Source organism: Synchytrium microbalum (genome assembly GCF_006535985.1).
Source record: "Synchytrium microbalum strain JEL517 chromosome Unknown SmJEL517_scf0073, whole genome shotgun sequence".
Taxonomy (NCBI): Eukaryota; Fungi; Chytridiomycota; class Chytridiomycetes; order Synchytriales; family Synchytriaceae; genus Synchytrium; species Synchytrium microbalum.
The window spans coordinates 35586-57600 of NW_022158422.1; the positions used below are offsets into that span (position 1 = coordinate 35586).

Genomic DNA, 22015 nt, shown 5'->3' on the forward strand with positions numbered 1-22015 from the left:
TTTGCAAACATTAAACATCTAGACTGAACACGATGAAGAGACTAGTAACGTGTCAGCGTGCTCTGGCTCTGGCTTCACGACCAAAGGTATGCCTTTTGGTACTAAAATCCGATTTATATTCTGTCCACCGTCGTTTACCGTGATTGCAATGTCTTCCTTTTAGCTCCCACATACCAGATGCATGTCTGCTCTACCAAATCTTGCACCACAACAGGCCACTGATAATGCAAGTACCTTTTCTTATCCGCCCTCTCTCCCTCAACCTCCTGCTTTCACCAACATTTTAACACGCTTTTCACAATTGCAGGCTCCAACACACTTGGATTGTGCTACACATCCATCTACAATGGCCAAAATAGCCCATGATAACAAGTATCTCCTTCAAATGTACGGCAGGCCAAATCTCATCTTCTCTCACGGAAAGGGCTGTTATCTATATGACATGGCAGGACGACAATATCTCGATCTCAACTCGGGAATAGCCGTAAATGCTCTAGGCCATGGAGACGAACGATTAGCTAAAATAATTGCCGACCAAGCTACCAAACTCATCCACTTGAGCAATCTATACCACAACGAATACGCTGGACAGCTCGCTGAACTCCTCGTTCAAGCTCTGGGTAATAGAGGCAAATGGGCTAACACATCTGAATATGGCGGAAGCAAGGTGTTCCTCTGCAACTCGGGAACTGAAGCTAATGAAGGTATGTAAACGAAGAAAACTCGGGATTCGCTGGTGACGGGTTCGTTGGGTGGTTACCAGACTGAAAGAATCAGACTTCACAGCAATTCAACTCATGTTCGTTGTAGGTGCAATCAAATTCGCCAGGAAATGGGGCAAGCAGCCACATCAAAAGGTCAAGGAAGGCAAACATATGGTCATCTCCTTCTCCCACGCCTTCCATGGTCGCTCATTGGGCGCATTATCTGCCACTCCTAATCCCAAATACCAGAATCCGTTTACTCCACTCATGCCTGGATTCGTAAACTCTCCATTTAATGACACTGCAAAGGCCATTGAAATTATAGACGACAAGACTTGTGGTGTGATTGTGGAACCGCTACAGGGTGAAGGTGGTATCTTCCTTGGTACCGATTCTTTCTTATCTGCAATTAGGAAACGATGTGATGAAGTGGGTGCATTGCTCATCATGGACGAGGTACAGTGCGGTATAGGCAGAACCGGCAAATTCTTTGCACACGAACACTCTGGTGTCACTCCCGATATATTAACACTGGCCAAACCCTTGGCTAATGGTCTGCCAGCTGGTGCTATAATCGTCGCTCCACATGTAGCGGCTATGCTCAAACCTGGTGATCATGGAACGACTTTCGGTGGTAGTCCATTCGCTACTCGAGTCGCAATAGACGTAATATCTCGTATCAATAATCCGTCCTTCTTGCAACGAGTTGCAGAGACTGGTAAATACATGATGAATCAATTACAGGCTCTAGCAGATGGAACTCCTCTCATTACGGAAGTTAGAGGAAGAGGGCTGATGATTGGTCTTCAGCTAGGAGAGAAGGTAGACTCGAACGCCTTTGTAGATCTGGCTAGAGAACGTGGCTTGTTATTGATTACAGCCGGTAACAATACCATTCGTCTCGTTCCACCACTCATAATCTCCCGAAACGAAATCGACCATGCGGTAACTGTGCTCTCATCAGTAGTTAAGATCATGGAAGATAAACAGTAGATTGGAGAAGACAATGAATGGTATACATAAATCAACTAAAACTCTATGCAGTATGCTTTCTAATGCTATTGTTGGCTTAATTTATGATTGCAGCTCCTGAGACATTGATGGAGCAATAGAAGATCTAAAGGTGTTTGTAACTGCCCACGAGAGTACTCCATTTTCTGCCATTTGTGCATGCACTCTGCCTGCACCTTCAAAGTCACCAGCCCTCGTGTATGCTGAGAGCAATGCGTTATACAACATGGCATCTGGTACAATATTAAACTTGGCTGCTTCGTCAAACCAAAACTGAGCATTTACCACATCTCCTGCAATACCAAAGGCCCTTACAAGAATATCAAATGTTCGTATATCTGGTGCAACAGCATCCGACCCTTGAGCTCCCTGAGTTACCCTACAATATTCATCTACAAGTGCCTTCAGGTCGTTTTGTCTCGATCGATAGCTCATTATTATGTTAAACGGAGGGGTAGCACATATCTCATGCTGTTGGAGCAATGCCAGACCATCCTTTGCCAGATTGACATTACCTCTTCGAGCATGGACCGCCATGAGTGGTACTAACGAATATACATCGGGTTTTAGATTATTTGATACTAGAGACTGGAAGGCATCCATAGCTCCTGCTGCATCTAGACGATGTGCGTTTGCAGCTATGAGTATATTAAACGTAGCGACATCCGGCTGGAGACCATCTGCTATCAGACGAGAATACCACGCCAGTCCACTTTCAACATCTCCATTCGCATTGTGACCCCATAAGAGTATGTTATAGCTGGTTACATCTGGTGTCAGCCCGTCGGATCTCATTTGATCAAAGGTCTGTCCAGCGCCCTTCAAGTCACCAGCGACACAGAGACCATACAAAAGCGAATTCCGAATCCGGAGATTTTTAGACCAACCATGAGATTCTATTTGCGACACAATTTTTTGAGCAGATACCAGATCTCCCATCGCACACTTGGATTGCAACAGTGCGTCCCAAGTATACAAGGTTGGGACAATCCTCTCTCGCTTCATTTGTTCGAAAAACTTTTCTACTTGATCTGCCCTACCACTCTTGGTCAAGGAGCTCATATAAGTGGTATATATATGGACGTCTAGGTAACCTTCATCGGTATGTCTCGCTGCATCAAACATTTTATCTACTGCAGACCAGTCATGTAGAGCTGCAGCAGCCGTCATGGCGCTGGTGTATACAACTACGTTCGGATGTAGATTTGAAGCGAGCAAGTCACGATACAGGGCCATCACGGCACCATATTGCTGTTGTCGAAGATGTACTGCCATAAATATCTGATACGTGTTGATTCCGGGCTCTATATTGGCGGCTACCATATCCTGATAGATTTGACTTCCCTTTTGGAGACAATAAGTTTCACCATCAGTACCCGTTGGTATATTCAGAGCAGCGGAGGAGTTACTATTACTGTTATTATTGATTTGAGTACCGTCAATAATGGATGGGGCTATATGCTGTTCCTTCAAAGCAGTTTTGCTGACAGGACCTAATACTGTTTGACTGTTTTCAGCATGGCTGAATTCGCTACTTCGGAGCAGATTGTCGGCCATTCCGTCAATCTTAACAGTCAGCCCTTTCTTCGGATCTAATAAAGACAACCATCCTTGTATCATGGCTTCATAAGGGAGTCGATTGATGATGAAACCTTTCGATTGCATCTCAGCAAAAATTTGTGTGGCCATATTCAAATCCTTCATTCTGATGTAAACTTTCAGCAATATATAATACATTCCAGCAGGGAGGTCGAGGCTCTGGCTTCGTAGAGAGTCTGTCAGTTCAATCGCCTGTCTATAACGTCGTTCCCGATAGTATCCATGTAACAGTGCATAGTCTACATGCGAATCTCGTCTGAAGGTATCAGAGCGTGTACTCTGAGCATTAGAGGGTTGAGTAGTACTGCTATCACTATTATTGTCATTGATGAGATCAGCTGGATCTTCAACATCTGCGACTGCAGGACGTTCTTCCTGATGAGTGACTGCTATAGCGACCCGACCAACGGCGTCCTCCAACCATTTTTCACCTTCTGCTATTCCTTTTATATTAATCAATGCCAGGAGATATAGTGAATATGTTCGTTGTGTGGGGAAGACGCCGGCCTGACTCATATCATTCAGGACCTTGTCACAGGTAGACATACGGTCGCCTCTTCTGGCAATTGCCGCCAACATCGAATGATAGCCAAGTCGACCGATGTTAAACCCGTTCTCGTTACAGATATTTAAAATTTGGTTCATTCGGTCTTCAATTCCAGCGACTCGAAGGGTCCGACAAGCAGCCAAGACTTGTAGACATATTTCCTTGGTCAGCAGGGCTCTTTGCTTTGGCTGTTTTACTACTTTCGCAAAGGTCTTCCATATCATGTGGCGTTGATACTCTCCATCTGGCCCTAGCGTGTGGAATCGCTGCAGCGAGTCTGAATGTTCTCGGATCAGTTTTTCCAAATCGGCGATGGCTATAGTATGATATTCTTCTTCCACTATATTAGGCGTTTTTATACGATCTTCCTGGACCTCTTTGACCTTTGAGATAACCGGTTGTTCTGTAGGAGGGCCTTGCTGTATTGGTGTCTCTGGTGCTGCTATGGCAGATATCGACTGTAACGACGGTTTCGCCTGGGGCTTTGGTATAGTGGCATCAGGAGGGCTTGTTTTATGTACAGGCATTGAAGCAGGTGGGGGCGGTAGTGGTTGTGAATATACATGTTTTTCAGGCACTATAGAGGTTCGAGCAGTAGGCTCCTGTGACCGAATAGACACTAAAAATTAAATGAAAATCAGCAAAGGAAAAAGATTCCATGTCCGTAATCATTTGATTGTTCTTGCCTGGAGGAGTGACAGTCTGTGTAGCGTTTGGTAAAGTGCGAAGACCAACATCAGCGATAGGAGGTGGTTGTGGGTGAGTATTAATGGGTCTTGTGACAAATGGTGTATTCCTCCTGTCAAAAGTTCTGGCCTTTGTTGGATTATATGGTACACTGTTGGATGATTTTAAAGCTGCGTTGTTTGTGGTTGATTCTGTTGCGGTTGATTGTGGTAGTGGATTCTCTATCAGAATGTGTCTCAAGTCAACAAAGAGCTGCCTGTACTTGGCGCCTTCGTTCGCGCTTCGAGTGGCCAAGTTGCTCATCTATAGAGAGCTTTCTAAAATAAAATAAAAAAACGATTCAGTTTCAGCGATTGCAGACAAAGGAAACGACGAGGTCTAACCAAGTCTAAGGACAAGAAGCGGTGCGCCTATCAAAGCTGCTTCCTTAACGATGAATCGTGGGATGCACAGTTTTTGCTTGTTGTGCTGCCAACAAGTGCTTTACGTATTGACTCCGACAAACCTGGTGGTGCAGGCAAAATGCCAGAGACATGCCAGACCCTTTGATTACGTTAATCTTGATTTACGCTCCATCAGTACATTCATCAATGATTTTACAAATATTACGAATATGATACACTATTTAGACTATACTAGAGCGCCACGTCACTATTAAGCAGCCCAAGACGTCGGAAAAACGCCAGTCTGTCCAGTCCTCAAAGATCTCCCACGGCTCCATCCATCGGAAAAGTCCTCACTGAAGAAAGCATTAAAATCAGTATTCAAGACACGAAAGCTCGAAATCAATGAATCTGACCTGACGATGATAAAATCACCAGGAGAAAGTTCCAATTCATCCTGTTCTTCGGATTTATATGGCGAATGCGCCCTTCTGGTAGGTCTTTGGCCAGCAGGAAACGCTCTGGCAGGTAATCCAGCGGCAGGCAGAGGCTTTTCAAGCCAAGATTCTACTATTCCACCTTCTACGCTGATTTTATCAAGGATTGTTGCCTGAGTTTGTTTGACTGGTCCTACTGGGGGTCTCGAAAATGTCAGGAAAGACAGCTTTGAGGCCTTGGTCTCAGTGGCGATTGTTGTAGCGTCGTTGATGTTTGGCGGCTGACTAGTATTTTGTCTCATTCTACGACGAGTGAAGGTGCATAACAATATAGCCACTAGCAAGCCACAGCAGATGGCAACAATGGCAGCGATAGCAATCATAGGAAATGAACTCGAGCTGCTAACACCGGCCGATAGTTCAGATACCAATGCCGAAGACGGTTGAGACATTGTGGCGGCAGTGGAAGATATTGCTGTGACTGTGGTGGTTGTAGGTGAGGCAATATAAGCAGTTGAAGGCAAAGGTGATGGTGAAGGCGAAGGTAACGATGCACTTTGACGATTGCCCATGTTGGCGAGATTGTGAGGTGCTAAGCAACAACCAATAAATGTGTTGAATCGCAAGATTTTCTTGTTGATGAATTGAGTTGGAGATGATTGGAGGATTGGATGCGAATTTGATCTTGTATCTTTGACAAAAAGACAGAAGGAATGCTCAGAAGGTTTAAATTGTTGTTGAAGAGTCACCAGATGCGGTTGCGATATGGGCTGTAAATTTCTGGTTGACTGCAACCTTTACCCTGTAGGATTTTAATTATTTGTTCTGCACCTCTAGTAAATAGAAACGTAACATAGCAATCAGTTCAACAAGCACTTTGCATGGCTCCCTATTAGCCCACTAGATTCTTTAGAGTCGGTCAACGCTCGTTGCTCGTCGAGTTGATATTTTTAAACACTCATTTTTTCTCAGGAAGGATCTAGAGGTCGATATAAATCCAGTTGAAATGTCACGCCGGCAGCAGCCTGCCAAGCAAGCAGCTCTCGGCCTCGAGGAACAGGACGAGGATGATGACTTGTTCTTTGAGCAAAACCTGGCAAGGCAGCAGGAGGAAGAACTGGCGTTGCCTTGGACGGAATTCATTGAAAAGAGGTTATATCCTGCTGTGTCCATATCAAAACCACGTGAAAGAATAAATATATGGTCCCAATCTGTGGCAAAAATCAAACAAGATGGTATGATGCACTGGCTTTACTTGCACAAAAAATACTCGAACTTGTCGCAGCCCTAAAACTTAATTAAAACGCATCATTTAGAACCAGAATCTTTGCATCTACAAGCTCTACTTGAAGCTGTCTTTGCTTCTCTTCCAAGGTACTCTGACAAGGAGTCAAGGAATGCTGTCTGGCAGCTCGTTATTACGCTCATGTCGGCAAACCGCTTCAGTAAAACCGATCAAGCTGGTGATCCTGTCCTCCTCATGGCTATTACTCGCATGCTAGAACGTGAACTCAAATCCTCCTCGCTGTATGCCTCCTTCTTTGCTGGTTTGCCAGTCACTAAGCACCACTCATTACATCCCATTGTATAGGCTCTGGGCCCCCAGTATTTTATTCGCATATAGTGCTTTTGCAACAAAGTTGATGGCCCAAACCCCAATATCGTACTCTCTAACGACTGCCACAAAGATTTTGCTCAGTCAACAAGTAAACTTGTGGCAATCTTTGGTTGACCAACCTGCCAAAAAATTCACTCTAGCTGCCACTCGTGCTTTCAGATACCTGCTTCGACAAAATCCTCAACGAATCCAGCCTATCATCGAATTCGTTTGCACAAATATGACTGCAGATTCTTGGAAATATTGCTTGCTTTTAGATCCCTGTATGCGAGCCACACCTGTCATGGACAAATCTTTAGCTGTAAGGATGCGATCATAGCATTCGACCCCTTGTCAGCGAATTAATTTCAATGTTTCTCACTTTGTACTCAATACGCATAGGACGACCTTCTCAAGACGTTTGCAAAGGCAGTCAACACAACAAAGTCCGCAATCCCTGATGCATACTTGGTACGGCCACACCGTATACTTCAGAAACTTTATTGTTACCCAAATGCGACTTGCTAAGCTCTTAATCGAAAACCTGTAGGAATCGTTTAGTGTCTTCTTCCACAAACACATCACCGCCGAGATGATTGATGCAGAACTTATGGCGTCAGCTGAGAAGCTTTTACTTCGTTCTCCGGAAGTCGTATTGAAAGGTAGCCTATAGTAATTCTTGTTCAGTTGGACTGACGCAAGATTTGCACAAACAACTCCTTCAACACACCAAAGCTAAATATAACTTTTCTAGTCTATACCCATGTGTTTCGCCATGTTCCTATAAATGCCAGTCAATGGTATATCAAGTTTGCGGAATCCCTCGTTAGTAAGTTTGTCATTAGCCCAGTTGTCAGCGCGTTATTCTCTCAAGGAACACTAAACCATGTGAACGAATAGAACATTTGCAGTCGAGTAATGACGATGTACAAACTGCTGCAGTGGATTTCATATCAATCTTGACCAAGAAGAGTACCGACTCTCTACATGTAGTCGCGGACGTGATGATTAAGGCCCTGAATTCCAAAGTTCCCAATCCAGATCACCGTCAAGCCATTGTCGTAGCTTTATCATCGTTACCGCTGTCAACAGAAACATCGATTCGAGTGGTGCAACACTTGACGAGTCTAGCCAGCAAGGAGACGAATGAAGCCGTCGTCTCTACCATACTAAGTAGCCGAATGTCGCACATCAGCTTTATTATTGATAACGTGGCAGCTACTAAAGAACTGCTCCAAGCCATCTTGTTTGGCATGGGTTCAGACAAAGCTGTAAATAGACAAGGATATTTGACATGTCTGGAATCTTGCCTGGCCAGTCGAACGGCTCATGTATTCTTGGGCGATAGTAGCGTCAAACTAATCAAGGAAGATGCATGTAAAACTTTGGAAAAGGTGTCGGCTGTAGGAATCGGCATATTAGACTCGTCAAAGAAGGAGGTTTTCACTCTCGTGGAAGGGTTTTTAGCATTGAGCTGGCTGTTGCAAGTCGACAAAGAGAATGGTCTGTCATGGCTTACCAAAGCCAAGTTTGCTTTGGACTCGAGATTATACTTGAAACTTGACACCCAAATGCCATTTGTAAATTGTGTCATCGAGTTATGCCAGTCTCATTATAATAGTGATGATTCAGCATTGATGACTAACCTGTCAAATGCTTTGGTATTTTGTCTCGTATCTACTCCACTATTCCGCATCCGAAATGCCACAACGCAAAAAGTATCAGATTTGTGCAAAAATAGTGTGGAGATGCAAATTCGCATCCTACACTTGATTGGAACTGGTGCTCATGAGTTACTAACTGGCAGTAACCAATCTGAAGAAATCAGTGCTTGGAACGACAAACCAGCATTTTGTGGTAATGAGTTAGGATCTCTGATATTTAGAGCCTTGGAAGCACCATTCCAAACTCATAGTGTTACTAATAAGGATGTACAGGCGCCAACAGCTCAGCAGCTGGAGAAGGAATTGGCAGATCTGCTGGTTTTATTGTGTCATCCTGTAATTACGAATGTGAATGGAACAGATGCTTGGGTGAGGTTGACAGTAAAAGCTGGGTTGGATGCCATGAAAGTCGTCGAAGCCCATGGCCCTGAGCTTGTGTCATCGTGGTTGAGTTTGCCGATTATCCCGTCAGTATGTCACGTAGTCGTTTGCTTCGTTTCAAAGTCGTGAAAAAGTAATTGATTTGGTCCTCTGTTAGATTCCCGCAATAGTTCTGGCCAGTCAGATCGCACCTACCACCATATTCCCGCTAATAATCCCTTATATAAGATCCAGCCTTGCCATCAAAGTTGGTCAGAACGACTATGATATATACCAAGCACCGCCCGACCAACTACATGCCGAATTTACTAGCAACGCACCAACGACTCCCAAAGCCTCGTCGAGTAGATCGTGGGAACTAGAGAGACAGCTCATGGAAGCTAAAGGCAAGAAGCCGCCACCAAAGACTGCAAAGTCTGTGGATTCAAAAAAGTCGTCGGAACGCGCTCAGCAACTTGAAAAAGAAGCTGAAATTCGACAACGTGTCCAACTAGATGTAAATAGTATCAAAAAGGCTGTTATACTACTAGGAGCAGTCATTGAGGCCGTTAGTGGCCCATTAGGAGGCGATGCATTCGAGCAACTCGAACTGTGGTTGTCTCCCATTCTAGATAGTATCTTGTCATATTCTTCAGATGGAGACCGAGCTCCTGTGTCGAAAGCAGAAGTCGTCAATGCTTACTTCCGCTTGGCAGAAACACTAGATCTCCATCCTCTTATACCGTCCGTGGTCGCAGCCGTCGTTTTACGAACTTTAAATGTAAAAGAAGGACCGAATGGTATTCCCATAAAGTGGTGTCAGACAGAGTATGCTTCAGCACTATCGCATATGATGACGATGCTAAAAAAGATTGATCGATTCGAGCCTTTAGAGTTCATATATGTATTCACGTTGTTGGAGACTGTCATCATGCAACGTGGTCGAATTCCGACGCTCCGTGACAAGCAAATCAACGATACAATAATGACATGTGCAGATATCCTCCTTACCCATGCAAGTCTTACTACGCTGGAACATGTTCCGCGAGGTGAGATGGTAAAATGTGTAATTCATCTCTTGACCAAATATCCACGAGTCCACAAGAGAGGCCGAGAAGGTCTCTTAACCATGTGTGCTGCTGTCGGAGAATCCATGGCAGCTGCTAAAGAAGACGAGCTCGAAACCTCTAGTCCTGTAAATGGGAAATCCCCTCATAGTCGTGGCTTTCGCGATGACGTCGGTGTCGTCAAAGAATTAGTAGAAGGGCTGGTGTCGGAAGAGGCCGCTGTCCGGGAAGCTTGTTTGGCAGCCTTGACATATGTTGAGGTCCCAGCGTTGCTAGAGGACGATTTTGATGCTCGAGTCTGGACGTTGAAGCATGATACAGCTGCTGAAGCAGTCGTACAAGAAGCTCAGTCATTGTGGGAAGAATGGAATGGTGAAGATACTGTAAAAGAATCAGTCATTACTCATATTTTAGATCTTACAGGTGAGAGACTCACTTGCGTTGTTTCTTCGCTTACTGTCGGCTCGACACAGGCATGGAATCTAATCTGGTTCGAACTTCTTTTCAGTGCATTCGACATCAGCCATTCGAGTCGCTGCAGGTCTTGGTCTGAGGTCTGCATTGGACGTGCATACAGAGTCATTGACTTCGGCGCTGGAATATCTTTACAAGACCTACGCTGAAAAGGTAAACACATTCAAAACACCTCCATCTTTTATGAAGAGTCACTGTGTCTTCTTCAATATCCCATTCAAACCCCTCCACACAACCAGGTCGAGATATTACCGCCAGAATTTGACGACTATGGCATGGTAATTCCACATACTTTGAACCGCCCAGACCAATGGGAAGCTAGATTTGGTGTTGCATTGGCCCTGCAAGCTGTCGCTCCAACGCTAAATCAATCAACATTACTGGAATTCTTTGCATTTTTGATATCGTCACAAGCTCTTGGTGACCGGTCCGACATAGTCCGTAAAACCATGTTGCAAGCTGGTGTAGAGGCAGTCAAGGGCCCTGGTAAAGAAAGTGTAAAGCCCTTATTGTCTATATGTGATGAATTTCTCTCTCGCCCCGCTGGACAGTCGGAGGAACATGATCGAATGCGAGAGGCCGTCGTTATTCTGCTTGGCACTCTGTCACAACATCTGGATTCGTCTGATCCGACCATTCCGACTGTAGTATCTAAATTGATTGAGACTTTGAAGACGCCATCAGAGATTGTTCAATCAGCAGTAGCTGAGTGCTTGCCAGCTCTTGTAAAAGTCATTCCAGGCAATTCTAAAGATTTAGCAGACTCCTTATTGAAGCAAATGTTTGAGAGTCCGAAATATGCAGAACGTCGTGGAGCCGCCTATGGACTGTCTGGTGTAGTGAAAGGTCGTGGTATTTCGGCTCTCAAAGAGTTTGGAATAATGCAATCATTGAAGGAGGCAGTTGAAGATAAGAAACGCATGGAACGTCGAGAAGGAGCTCTATTTGCAATCGAGACATTGTCGTTGACATTAGGCCGTCTATTCGAACCCTTTATAGTACAGATACTTCCACTACTACTTGTCTGCTTCGGAGACTCGTCACAGGATGTACGAGCTGCGACCGAAGACGCTTCTCGAGCCATCATGTCGAAACTATCCGCCCACGCCGTCAAATTGGTATTACCAAGTCTCTTGAATGGTCTGGCTGATAGACAATGGCGGGCAAAATGTGGTAGCATAGAGTTATTGGGATCCATGGCCTTTTTGGCACCAAAGCAACTCAGTCTGAGTCTACCAACTATAATTCCGCGTTTGGTCGAAGTGCTCAGCGATACTCATTCCAAAGTTCAAGTAAGTTGTCTTTGGATGGGTGCCTTTGGAATCAGCGTGATGAAAATAGTGTCTTTGCAGTAAAGTTAATGCTGTCAAGAGAGGAATTATCCATAACAAATACTTCCTTTGTCCTTAGGAAACGGCAAAAATGGCCTTAACTCATTTTGGATCGGTTATAAAGAATCCAGAGATTCAAGCCTTGGTACCTACTATTCTTCAAGGAATGGTTGATCCAAATAACAAGACCCTGACAGCTCTCACTGCCTTACTCGAGACCACGTTTGTCCACTATATCGATGCACCATCTCTAGCTCTAGTCATTCCCATATTACGGAGAGGTTTGAAAGAACGGTCAACTGACGTTCGCAAAAAAGCTGCACAAATTATGGGCAATATTGCCTCCCTGACTGAACAAAAAGATTTGACGCCATATCTACCAGTATTGATGCCAGGCTTGAAGGAGGTCCTTGTAGATCCAGTACCTGAGGCTCGATCTATCGCTGCTCATGCTCTTGGTAGTATGGTACAAAAATTATCGGAAGACGTCTTCCCAGGTCTCGTATCAGAACTATTGCAAACTCTAAAAAGTGATACTTCTGCAGTGGACAGATCTGGTGCAGCGCAAGGCCTATCAGAAGTGCTTGCCGGTATTGGAATAGAGAGAATGGAAGCCATGCTACCCGAAATTCAACTCAACATATCCTCGCCACGACCATATGTGCGTGAGGGCTTCATGCTCCTCTTTATATATTTACCTCTTACCTTCGGTGAAAAGTTCCGTCCATACCTCGGTTCTATGATTCCAGCATTACTCAAAGGATTGGCCGATGACGCTGAACCTGTAAGGGATGCCGCTTTACGTTCCGGTCAAATGGTCATTCGTGGTTACGCTAAGTCTGCCATTGACTTGCTTCTGCCTGAGCTCGAACGTGGTCTCTTTGATAACAACTGGCGTATCCGACAGTCGTCTATACAACTTATGGGAGACTTGTTATATAAGGTTGGAGGTGGTAACACTAACACCGATAGTGATGAAGAAGATGATGAAGATGCAGCTGATGAGAGCGATACCATTACGAAATCGTCGCTGGTTGAGGCCCTTGGTATCCACAGATACCAAACCGTCATGTCTTCTATATATATTATTAGAGCCGATAACATCGCCATCGTCCGTCAAGCTTCACTCCATGTCTGGAAGTCTATTGTGGTCAATACCCCTCGTACATTGAAAGAAATATTCCCTGTAATGATGTCGATACTCATCAACTGTTTCTCGAGCTCGTCTACTGAAAGGCGTGGAGTCGCTGCAAGAACATTAGGAGATTTAGTTCAGAAGATGGGTGAAACGGTTCTCGCCCAGATAATACCCATCCTCGAATCTGGTATTACTGATGCTGATCCAGCAACTCGTCAAGGTGAGCGACTGAATGGATTTACCAGACTTTGGCGGCAACTGACCTCTGCTCAAAATTAGGTGTCTGCATCGGTATGACTGAAATCATGGCTGCGCTCAGCAAAACACAAGGGGGAGAATTTGCTACGCATATTATTGGTCCTATACGTAAAGCGTTGGTGGATGAGGAATCAGAAGTGCGAGAGGCAGCCGCACAAGCATTTGATTCTTTGCATCAGATTTTGGGCGCTAGAGCTATTGACGAAGTACTGCCTAGTTTGCTCAACGATTTGAAGGTATTGCAAAATTTAAGGCCTTCTGCCGTCATTTGCCGACAACACCCGTCATTTTTTAAAATCAACATGTCAAATAGTCTGGAGGTGGAAACACATATGCATTGGAGGCACTCAAAGAGATAATGGCTGTCAGGTCCAATGTTGTGTTCCCCGTTTTGGCCCCGACTTTGATGGCAAGGCCCATAACGTCGTTCAACGCCAGAGCATTAGGCACATTGATAACGGTAGCAGGATCTGCTCTGAATCGTCGACTTGGTTCTATCGTATCAGTGTTGTTGGATGCTGTTGAAGATGAAGATGAGGGTGCAGCTGAGGTGAGTAAGAAGTGTGTCTACGTCAGCATCAAAACAAGCAGTACTCAATACGGTTCTTTTATAAAACTAAGGCGGAGAACACCCTCAAAATTCTGCTTTTGAAGATCACCACTGACGATCTCCCAACGATAATGACCATACTGATTGAAGGTCTTCGAGAAGGATCTGCTAGTCGCCGACAAGCAACGTGCAAGGCTCTTGTAGTATTCTTTGCTGAGACGGAAGCTGACTTGAACGATGACTTAAATGATTGGATTGAAAGACTCATTGAACTAATGACTGACGAAGATATGGTTGAGAATGCTACCGCTGCTCTTGATGCATTACTCAAAAGAATTAGAAAGGATGATCTTGATAGATATGTATCACCAGTTCGAAGAGCCATCTCCATGGCATGTAGTAATCTTGATGAAGGTGAAATAGTAAAAGGCTTTGCTAGTACAAAAGGCGTATCTGGCATCTTGTCCATATTTTTGCAAGGCCTGTCTTATGGAAGTGCTGACATTCGAGAACAATCCGCACTCGGTCTTGGTGATGTAGTTACAAGATCGACACCTGAAGCACTAAAGCCATTCGTCACTCAGATGACTGGTCCATTGATTCGAGTGGTTGGAGATCGGGTCCCATCTGGTGTCAAGTCCGCCATTCTTTATACATTGGGGTATGATTTCACCTTTTTTCAGGTCTGTATAACAATGTTCTCATTTGTACTAATATTACTGTTTAGGCTGCTTTTAAAGAAAGTGCCATTGCATTTGAAGCCATTTTTACCTCAACTCCAAAGAACCTTTATCAAGGCCTTGTCTGAACCAGGCTCCAACATTGCTCGCGATAGAGCTGCAAACAATCTGTCACTGCTTATACCACAACAGCCTCGATTAGACCCACTAGTTGTCGAACTAACACAAGGCATACGTGCTGCTGAAGATCGTGGTGTAAAGGAAGCCATGTGGCAGGCAATGTATGGATTGGTGAAGAATTTACGAGCAGGAAGGGAAATAAATGAAAGTAGCAAGTCTGGCCTGCAGAATTTATTGATGGAAGCCATTCTATCTGAATCAACGGATGGTGGGTGGTATGAATCTTGCTCCAGTTGACAATTTCGTTTGCTAAGTGACTGTTTGTCTAGACAATGTGAGAGTGAAGGCTTCCAGATGTTTGGGTTGCTTTTGTGAATATGCTACCCCAGCCGAAGCCCTCAACATTATTGGTATTCTCGGCAGTAGCCCAGCTCTACATGGAGTAGTGTTATCTTGGAAATCTATACTGGACGAATGCCCTTCCCTGATTGATAGCCTATCGGTGAGATCAACGCTTCATCTTGGTTTCACTTTGTCGTTCCATCAGGAAATCAGACCGCGTCTAACCAAACAAACCCTTTCAAACATAGCTCCAAGCCCAATGTCAGCGCGCACTGATAGAAGGATTAGGTAGCGACAAGCTACTCATTGGAGAATCCGCTGTAAAGGCCACTGGTAGGTTTCTGACAAGAGATGGAAGTCATGGCAGTACAGAGGGCGATGAGTTAGTGCCAATTCTCGCTAGTATATTAACCGCTGCTGGAAAAGAAAATGAAGTCCGACGAGAATCCCTTGTGGTTCTCAAAAAGTTGGCCAAAAAGCAACACTCAAAGTCTATATTGGGTAATCTGTCTGTGTTGGTTCCGCCGGTCATGGTTTGTGTGAGAGACCGTATTATATTTGTGAAGCTTGCAGCAGAGAGGTGTCTGTTGCACCTCTTTCAGCTGTCACAAGGAGAGAACGTGTTACAGGGGTATTTGAAGACGCTAGATGCAGCAAATGCTCGTAGTGTCGGTGATTATGCTCGTAGAGTCCTCAGTAAATTGTCGCAAGATGAAGAAAGTGATGATGACGAATGAATATTCATTGAATGTATCTACTCGCATAAATGCAATACACGTATAGGCCGACACGTCTGCAATTCCTGGTTACGCTGCAAGATGATCTTCCTAGATGTTGTTATTAACAATCAATGTTCGTCAATTTAAAACTGCGTTTCCGCCCTTTTATCAAGTGCTAGCGTCTTATTCATGGCGGCCGGGACCTACCGAACCTAGGTAAGTGCTGATAGTCATCGCAGTGATACTTTCTTTCGTATTTGATGTTGTTGGAGGGTTATTATGGGTGAAACTTGTCGATAGTTGTGTCGTGAGATTTTGTGTGATTTTGGACGAGAAAGTGTGTTGATCGATATGGATATTTCAGTTTTCCGTGACGGGTAAGAGGTTATTTGTCAAAAACTGGATGGACTGGTGGTTTATGCTCTGTATGTCAAGAACTTTTGTCGTCGTGGACGGATCGGATTCGTGGCCCAAATCCATGCACCAGATTGTATGAGCACATTTTTCACATTTTGATCATGTCTTGATGACGTGGAAACTACTCTCGTGCTTTGGTTTGATGGTGGATATTGGGTGTACTGGCAACCTTTCTCACCACATTGTTTCTTCTTCCATTTTAGTGATTTCTTTTCTTGCAAATTGGTGAATAATACTATCTAGCGTGGTGAGTAATTCGATTCTAGTGATGCTGTAGCAATGAACAAGAGGTTTGGATACCTTATCGACAAACAACAAACGACAAAAGTAAACTCGCTTCTTGCTGTTGCATGCCAGTTGGAAACATCATTCATGAGGTTTCCTGATAGCAGTGTGTTTAAACATATTGTTCCTCATCAAATCCTATACAATTACTGGACTGCATTTCTATTTGTCATTTGTGGCGCTACATCTCGCTTGCTTTTTTTAGGATGGAACATACAATATCTGATGATGGTACATCCATCAGGAAACCATCTGAAGATAACATCAGGATGACTCGTTCAAAGTCGAAATCACCCGACAGGAATAATCCAACCATGTTAGAAAGTATACCCTCTCAACCTCTAGTACGTAATATTGAAGAGTACCGACTATCACCTGCAGCCATTAATCGTACCCCAAAGTCATCAACCTCAACCATTGTGGACGCTGCTGCACTTGATATGGATGTCGACTTGATTGCTGAAAACGTCACTGACATGGACGGTGGTGCAGATATTAGCGACGGAGGCCCTCCAGACGCTGAAAGTACTCATAGTGATAATGACATTGCTGAACATCTCGACGCAACAGAAAATGAAGCTCCTGCCCCTGTCTCTGATGGAGGGCCGCCATCGGAGAAAGATGAGAGCGAGATTGGAAGTACACAAACTCCTCTACTGAATCCTGCTAAATTTGACCATCAAGATGATGTCATAAGTGTAGATGATCTGAAAATGGACTCCAATATGCAAGGTAAAGACTTTCTTTGACATTGATTTGAAATAATCTAAATGAAGAAAACCCTTTTGCTAAATGCTTTGATACTAGATTCAACCATCTTTGATTCAGATTCTGCCCTCTCGTCAGTCTCGTCGGAATTGACCGATCTGTCTGACGGTGAGATGTCAGATGCTCGCATAGTATCATCCCAACCCACCAAAAAACGTCGTATGCCCAAAGGAGACGCCAGTCAGACTTCCAAAAGAGCTCGACTGAAGGATGGCCGATCTTATGCTACATCAAGTACTCCTGAGTCAGACTACTTGAAACCTAATAAACAGTCGAAACGGCATGGAAAACGACCTGATGCGCCGCATGATGCAGATGATACTGAAGACGATGGTCGTGGTGCAGCTTCAGGAAATGAAGAGAAAAGAAGAGCTGGTAGGCCGAAAAGAGATCCCAAGGTCAAGACTGATAACTTGTCTATATCGTACGCAACCATAATGGGCGGTGTCCGTCTTCCCCATAATATGATAAAGAACCCATTGCCAACTCGTCCACCAGCAGTTGCTGCAGACCCTACAGATGACATTTTGGATGACATGAAACTGATCCTTGGTGAAGAAAAAAGGTGAGCATTTTCTCACCCATGGCTCCACACCTGATCGTTTTACGAGACTATTCTGTATTCTTGGTATCTTTGAATTTCGTTTAATTTGAAAACGTTCAGTAGGACTGGTATCTCTGATATGGACGCAAAACGAAAAACACACCGTCTCAAATTTATTACCCCAAAACCTATCGAAATTCCTGGTCACAGCATCAAAAGCTTCCTTGCCAATTTGGAACCGCCATCGCCTACCAGGTTTGCTGGGGATATGGAGAGTCTTCGCGTGAGTCTAGTTTGTCCTGTCTCTTAATATCGTAGCATTCACAAAGCAACAGAGCGACGTCTAATTATCAATGATTCAACAGGCTACTGGTGACAGTGATAATCATTGCTCATCATGTCTGCTTGGTGGTTATCTTGTATGTTGTGATTCGTGCCCAAGAGTCTTTCATGTTGGATGCATGAATCCCCCCTTTGTCAAAGCTCCAGAAGGCTCTTGGGAATGTGCGGTCTGCCGACCTCGCCAGGTTAGCACTGCCTTGCGATTCGGTGTGAAGTCATGGTGCAGGGGTGAGAGTATCTGACCTTTAAGTTCTGTTAGGCTCAACCTCTACCTGTCGAGACTGAGACCTTCTCTTTGATGTGGAAACCTCTGCTTGATGACATGGACAAGACTAATCCAAAGGTCTTTGAACTGCCTCGACATATTCGTGAAATATTCGAGGGGGTTCTGACTCATCCACACTCTGGCGCGTATCTGGATGCTACCGAACGCGAAATCATGGAAGAAGATGGAAAAATGCGTCGTAAAGAAAAACGACAACGAATGCTGGGCGGAGATAAGGATAAGAAGGATGGTATAGAACCAGAAAGCCAAGCTTGCTATAAATGTGGTAAAACAGATATGAAGCTAACGAGCACTCAATTTCTGTCGTCTCGATCCGCTACGTTTACTCGACTGTCAAATGATTCTGGTGAACCCATGTTGATCAATGATTGTGTCCGATCCAACATGATAAAATGTGACTTTTGTGACTTGTGTTGGCACTATGATTGTTTGGATCCACCACTAGCTGACGTCCCACCACGAAACCTAGAGAAGATTGATCTCAACCTTATACGTGATTTGCGAAAGACCAGTTGGGGTCAGGATGCTCTGCGTGACTGGGAATGGAGTGAATTTGTCGATGCAGGACGTCCGAAACGTCGTAATGCTGACTTGCTACCCGATATAAACCATGGTAGTGCTCTCAATCATATAAAAGACGCAGAGTCTGGTGATGAAAGGATAGGAAGGTCTTCTCCAGCCCCTAATTTTAGTCTTGGTCTTGTATTTATACGTAGAAAGTGGATGTGCCCATGCCATGTCGAATGGGTTAGGCCCAAGAGAAGAAAGAAAAAGACTTGGGGTTGGATTGAGGTAGAAGAAGGAATCGAACGACCTCCGATGCTTGCACCTGCTACGGTGTCTGTAGCTGAAGGAATGACTCTAGACAATGTATTTACCATCACAAGTCGTAATCCTGATATGGCTACTGAATTGAATGATTTGAAGGATCCATTGATTGAAGGACTAGTCAGTCCTCACATATTACGATCCGAAGATAAACGCCAGTCACGACTGGAAACGCCAAGTCCAGAGAGGTCTTCGAGATCCACCCGATCTGGCATTAAAACTGTAAATGGTGGAGGTGCAGCATCAGCTTACCCAGTTGTAATCACGATAAGTGGGTTGTCGTCAAGCTCACCGTCACCTAACAAAGCCCCTCCGCATAATATTCCACCAAACGATAGTGCTCCTGATAGTAAACGACGCCGTGAAAGTCATTCACGAGAGAGTCCTGTTGTCGCTGCTCCAGTTATTATAGATAGGACTCATACTAGCACTTACGCGAAACGTGATATACGTCGCCGTACACCTGACTCTAAGAATGATGGCTTTGCAGAGATTCTCTCTGATGATGAAGACGTCGAAATGGTTGTAAACAAGCCAGAACCTGCACCAAAACATAGTATACTCAAGGATATAAAAGAGTCGCTCAAAGTTCCAAAGGAGTTGAAAATCAAAATCGATATTGATGCCGAGATGGAGATACGAGGTGTGAAGCATCTCATTCCTGTAAAACGTGTCAAGTTGGACTTTGTAGAAAAGTGCCGTTCTCTTCGAGCTTTGGTTGTGGGAGATGTTGGCAAGCCGGAAGAATTGAGGGATGAAACAGATCGAGAATTGGTACAACGTGTCGCATCCAAGCTTCCTCCAGTAGGAGAGAACTACTGGTCGGCTCCACAACTAGATGAACTATATACGAGTACACAGGAGGACTTGCTGGTGGACTCTGCCGTAACGTATTTGTCTCAAAGCTCCACGACACTATCTTTCACACATAGTCGGTATGCCGTACGTGATGATATAGAAACCGTAAGTAGTCTCTGATATTCACTCGAATCTTCAACGATCAAGATGCTAATCTGATTTGGAACAATTTTTAGTGGTTGGATTCAATATCGAGGTTTGAAAACGACGTTGCTTATCATTTGCAGAGGAGACACTTGGCGAGCTCTTTATAGAGGACAAAAAAGGAAATAAAAGATTTTTCCCTTCCAGATGATGCTACTTCAGCGAGCCACTTGTGACTGCGAAGGTTGTCGTTCCACCCGAATCTGCTTCCGACCCAACCAGATAGCTAGCCTGTGGTCCAGCTTCCAATCTAGAACACCAACTTCAGACCATCATGACCATACGTCAAGTCACATTCAACAGAGAACAGATCAGTGACAATATTGGCTGGAACAGAAGTTTCTACGCATTCGGCCGTAGCTCGTATATTGCATCACGCTGCTCTACCAATGGATCAATGAAGAACAAGGCAGTCAAACTCCAAAGCATCGCATGCACGCAGCTGCTGCTTCACGGTCGCCGACAAGGAGGAGGAGGGAATGAGAGTAGAGGTTGCAAGCATACGTAACTAACATTTTACCATCATTCCTAGTGAAATCTGTTGGGTTTCCGCACACTGTTCAGACACATCGACGTCTCAAGCGAAGTTGAGTTGCCATTCAACAGCGTTTTGGTGTTTAGAAGAGGTCGACTTAACGGCAATCGATACGGAACTCCTAGTCACACTACTTGTGATGCTCCCTCTTTGTATTCCACGCCCCACTTGCTCAACATCTGCGACATCAATATCGTGAATTTTCATCACAAGTACAAAATCTACTATTAAATGTGGATAGTACGTTACGTTTTCCAGAGGACCATCATATTGTTTTGGTACTAACATTACGAACTGCTCTTATAGATCATTAGCAAGTGACGGCAGGAAATACTTGACGTATTTCGTTTCGAGATTTGTTAGCGAATGATGCCTTCTGGAAGAGCTGTGTAGTGCCATAAGACTTTGCCTTCTGGAAGAGCTGTGTAGTTCCATAAGACCTTACAGATTGTGAATAGACCCCGCTTGAATCAAACACCATGACGAGAGCCGCGTGAATTATCTATCGCATGAGAAACTTGATGAGCTACAGTAAAAATCGTTAGTTTGAGGGAGCCTGCCTTGCCTTCATGATAATCCTAACATCTCTTGTTTATCTTGCAGTCTACAACCAACCACCGTCAAAAGTCTAAACAAACCCTCCTCAGACTGGAACCATAGCTACAAGATAACTAGTCCACCCAAATCTTTTAGGGCCGAGTGGGCACAGACAATGTCGAGCTGGAAGCAAACATTGGTCTGTGTAGTGCTATTTTACTTTGGAGAGTTTGCTTAGACGTCGGCGGACTGTTGCGATGAACTAAAAGAAAGCCGAACACGAACAACCACGTGATTGTCTAATAAATAATCAATATGTGATGAGGACGGTTGTGGTGAAATCGTGATGGAACTTTATAAATGAAAAGCCAGCTTACCCTCATCTAACCACGCGGTGGACTCATCCAGAAGGAATGTTGCTCAAATGAGCCCTGTGAAAGGGCCAGTCAGCATGGTTAGCTAGAAACTGGCTTCTTCCAGAAGGCATCATTGCAAAAGAACAGCCCAAACAAAGCATTGCAGACTTGCTGCAGTAACTTGACGACGATCTGAGATAACATCTCATACTGTTAGTACCAGATAAGTAGGACATCCATCTTGAAACAGGTGTGAATATCAACATTTCATTGGGCCTTCATCCCGTTGACACAGTAAGCCAAGTGAGAATGAGCATTTCATAATTCAAAATGTCGTAGATCTTGAGCAATTGGGGAGTTTAATCCAAAGAAGGAGCATCACAAGTGGGGGAGATATGAGTTCCGTATCAATTGCACGTTCAGTCGTTCTCTTCTGAACACCAAACC

At 44.4% G+C, this 22015-nt stretch overlaps 4 protein-coding genes across 4 annotated transcripts; 3 read left to right on the top strand and 1 right to left on the bottom strand.

Moving 5' to 3' along the window:
- Positions 1–32: 32 nt before the first annotated feature.
- Positions 33–1697, top strand: SmJEL517_g06058 (uncharacterized protein; the record flags this gene model as incomplete). Its single annotated transcript, XM_031171984.1, has 3 exons — positions 33–86; positions 164–704; positions 811–1697. 3 exons carry the CDS (start codon positions 33–35, stop codon positions 1695–1697), a joined length of 1482 nt encoding a protein of 493 aa, XP_031022032.1.
- An 81-nt stretch (positions 1698–1778) lies between these two features.
- Positions 1779–4851, bottom strand: SmJEL517_g06059 (uncharacterized protein; the record flags this gene model as incomplete). The annotated part of the gene is made up of 2 exons (XM_031171985.1): positions 1779–4463; positions 4597–4851. The coding sequence occupies 2 exons, from the start codon at positions 4849–4851 to the stop codon at positions 1779–1781; spliced, it is 2940 nt and encodes a 979-aa protein (XP_031022033.1).
- A 1523-nt stretch (positions 4852–6374) lies between these two features.
- Positions 6375–15686, top strand: SmJEL517_g06060 (uncharacterized protein; the record flags this gene model as incomplete). Its single annotated transcript, XM_031171986.1, has 17 exons — positions 6375–6603; positions 6685–6895; positions 6960–7287; positions 7368–7436; positions 7516–7627; positions 7720–7794; positions 7866–9100; positions 9168–10479; positions 10565–10683; positions 10770–11822; positions 11941–13219; positions 13279–13493; positions 13571–13807; positions 13879–14468; positions 14535–14875; positions 14937–15109; positions 15198–15686. The coding sequence occupies 17 exons, from the start codon at positions 6375–6377 to the stop codon at positions 15684–15686; spliced, it is 8067 nt and encodes a 2688-aa protein (XP_031022052.1).
- An 890-nt stretch (positions 15687–16576) lies between these two features.
- On the top strand, positions 16577–20250 carry SmJEL517_g06061 (uncharacterized protein; the record flags this gene model as incomplete). Its single annotated transcript, XM_031171987.1, has 6 exons — positions 16577–17102; positions 17178–17703; positions 17806–17965; positions 18048–18209; positions 18284–20101; positions 20173–20250. The coding sequence occupies 6 exons, from the start codon at positions 16577–16579 to the stop codon at positions 20248–20250; spliced, it is 3270 nt and encodes a 1089-aa protein (XP_031022051.1).
- Positions 20251–22015: the final 1765 nt, after the last annotated feature.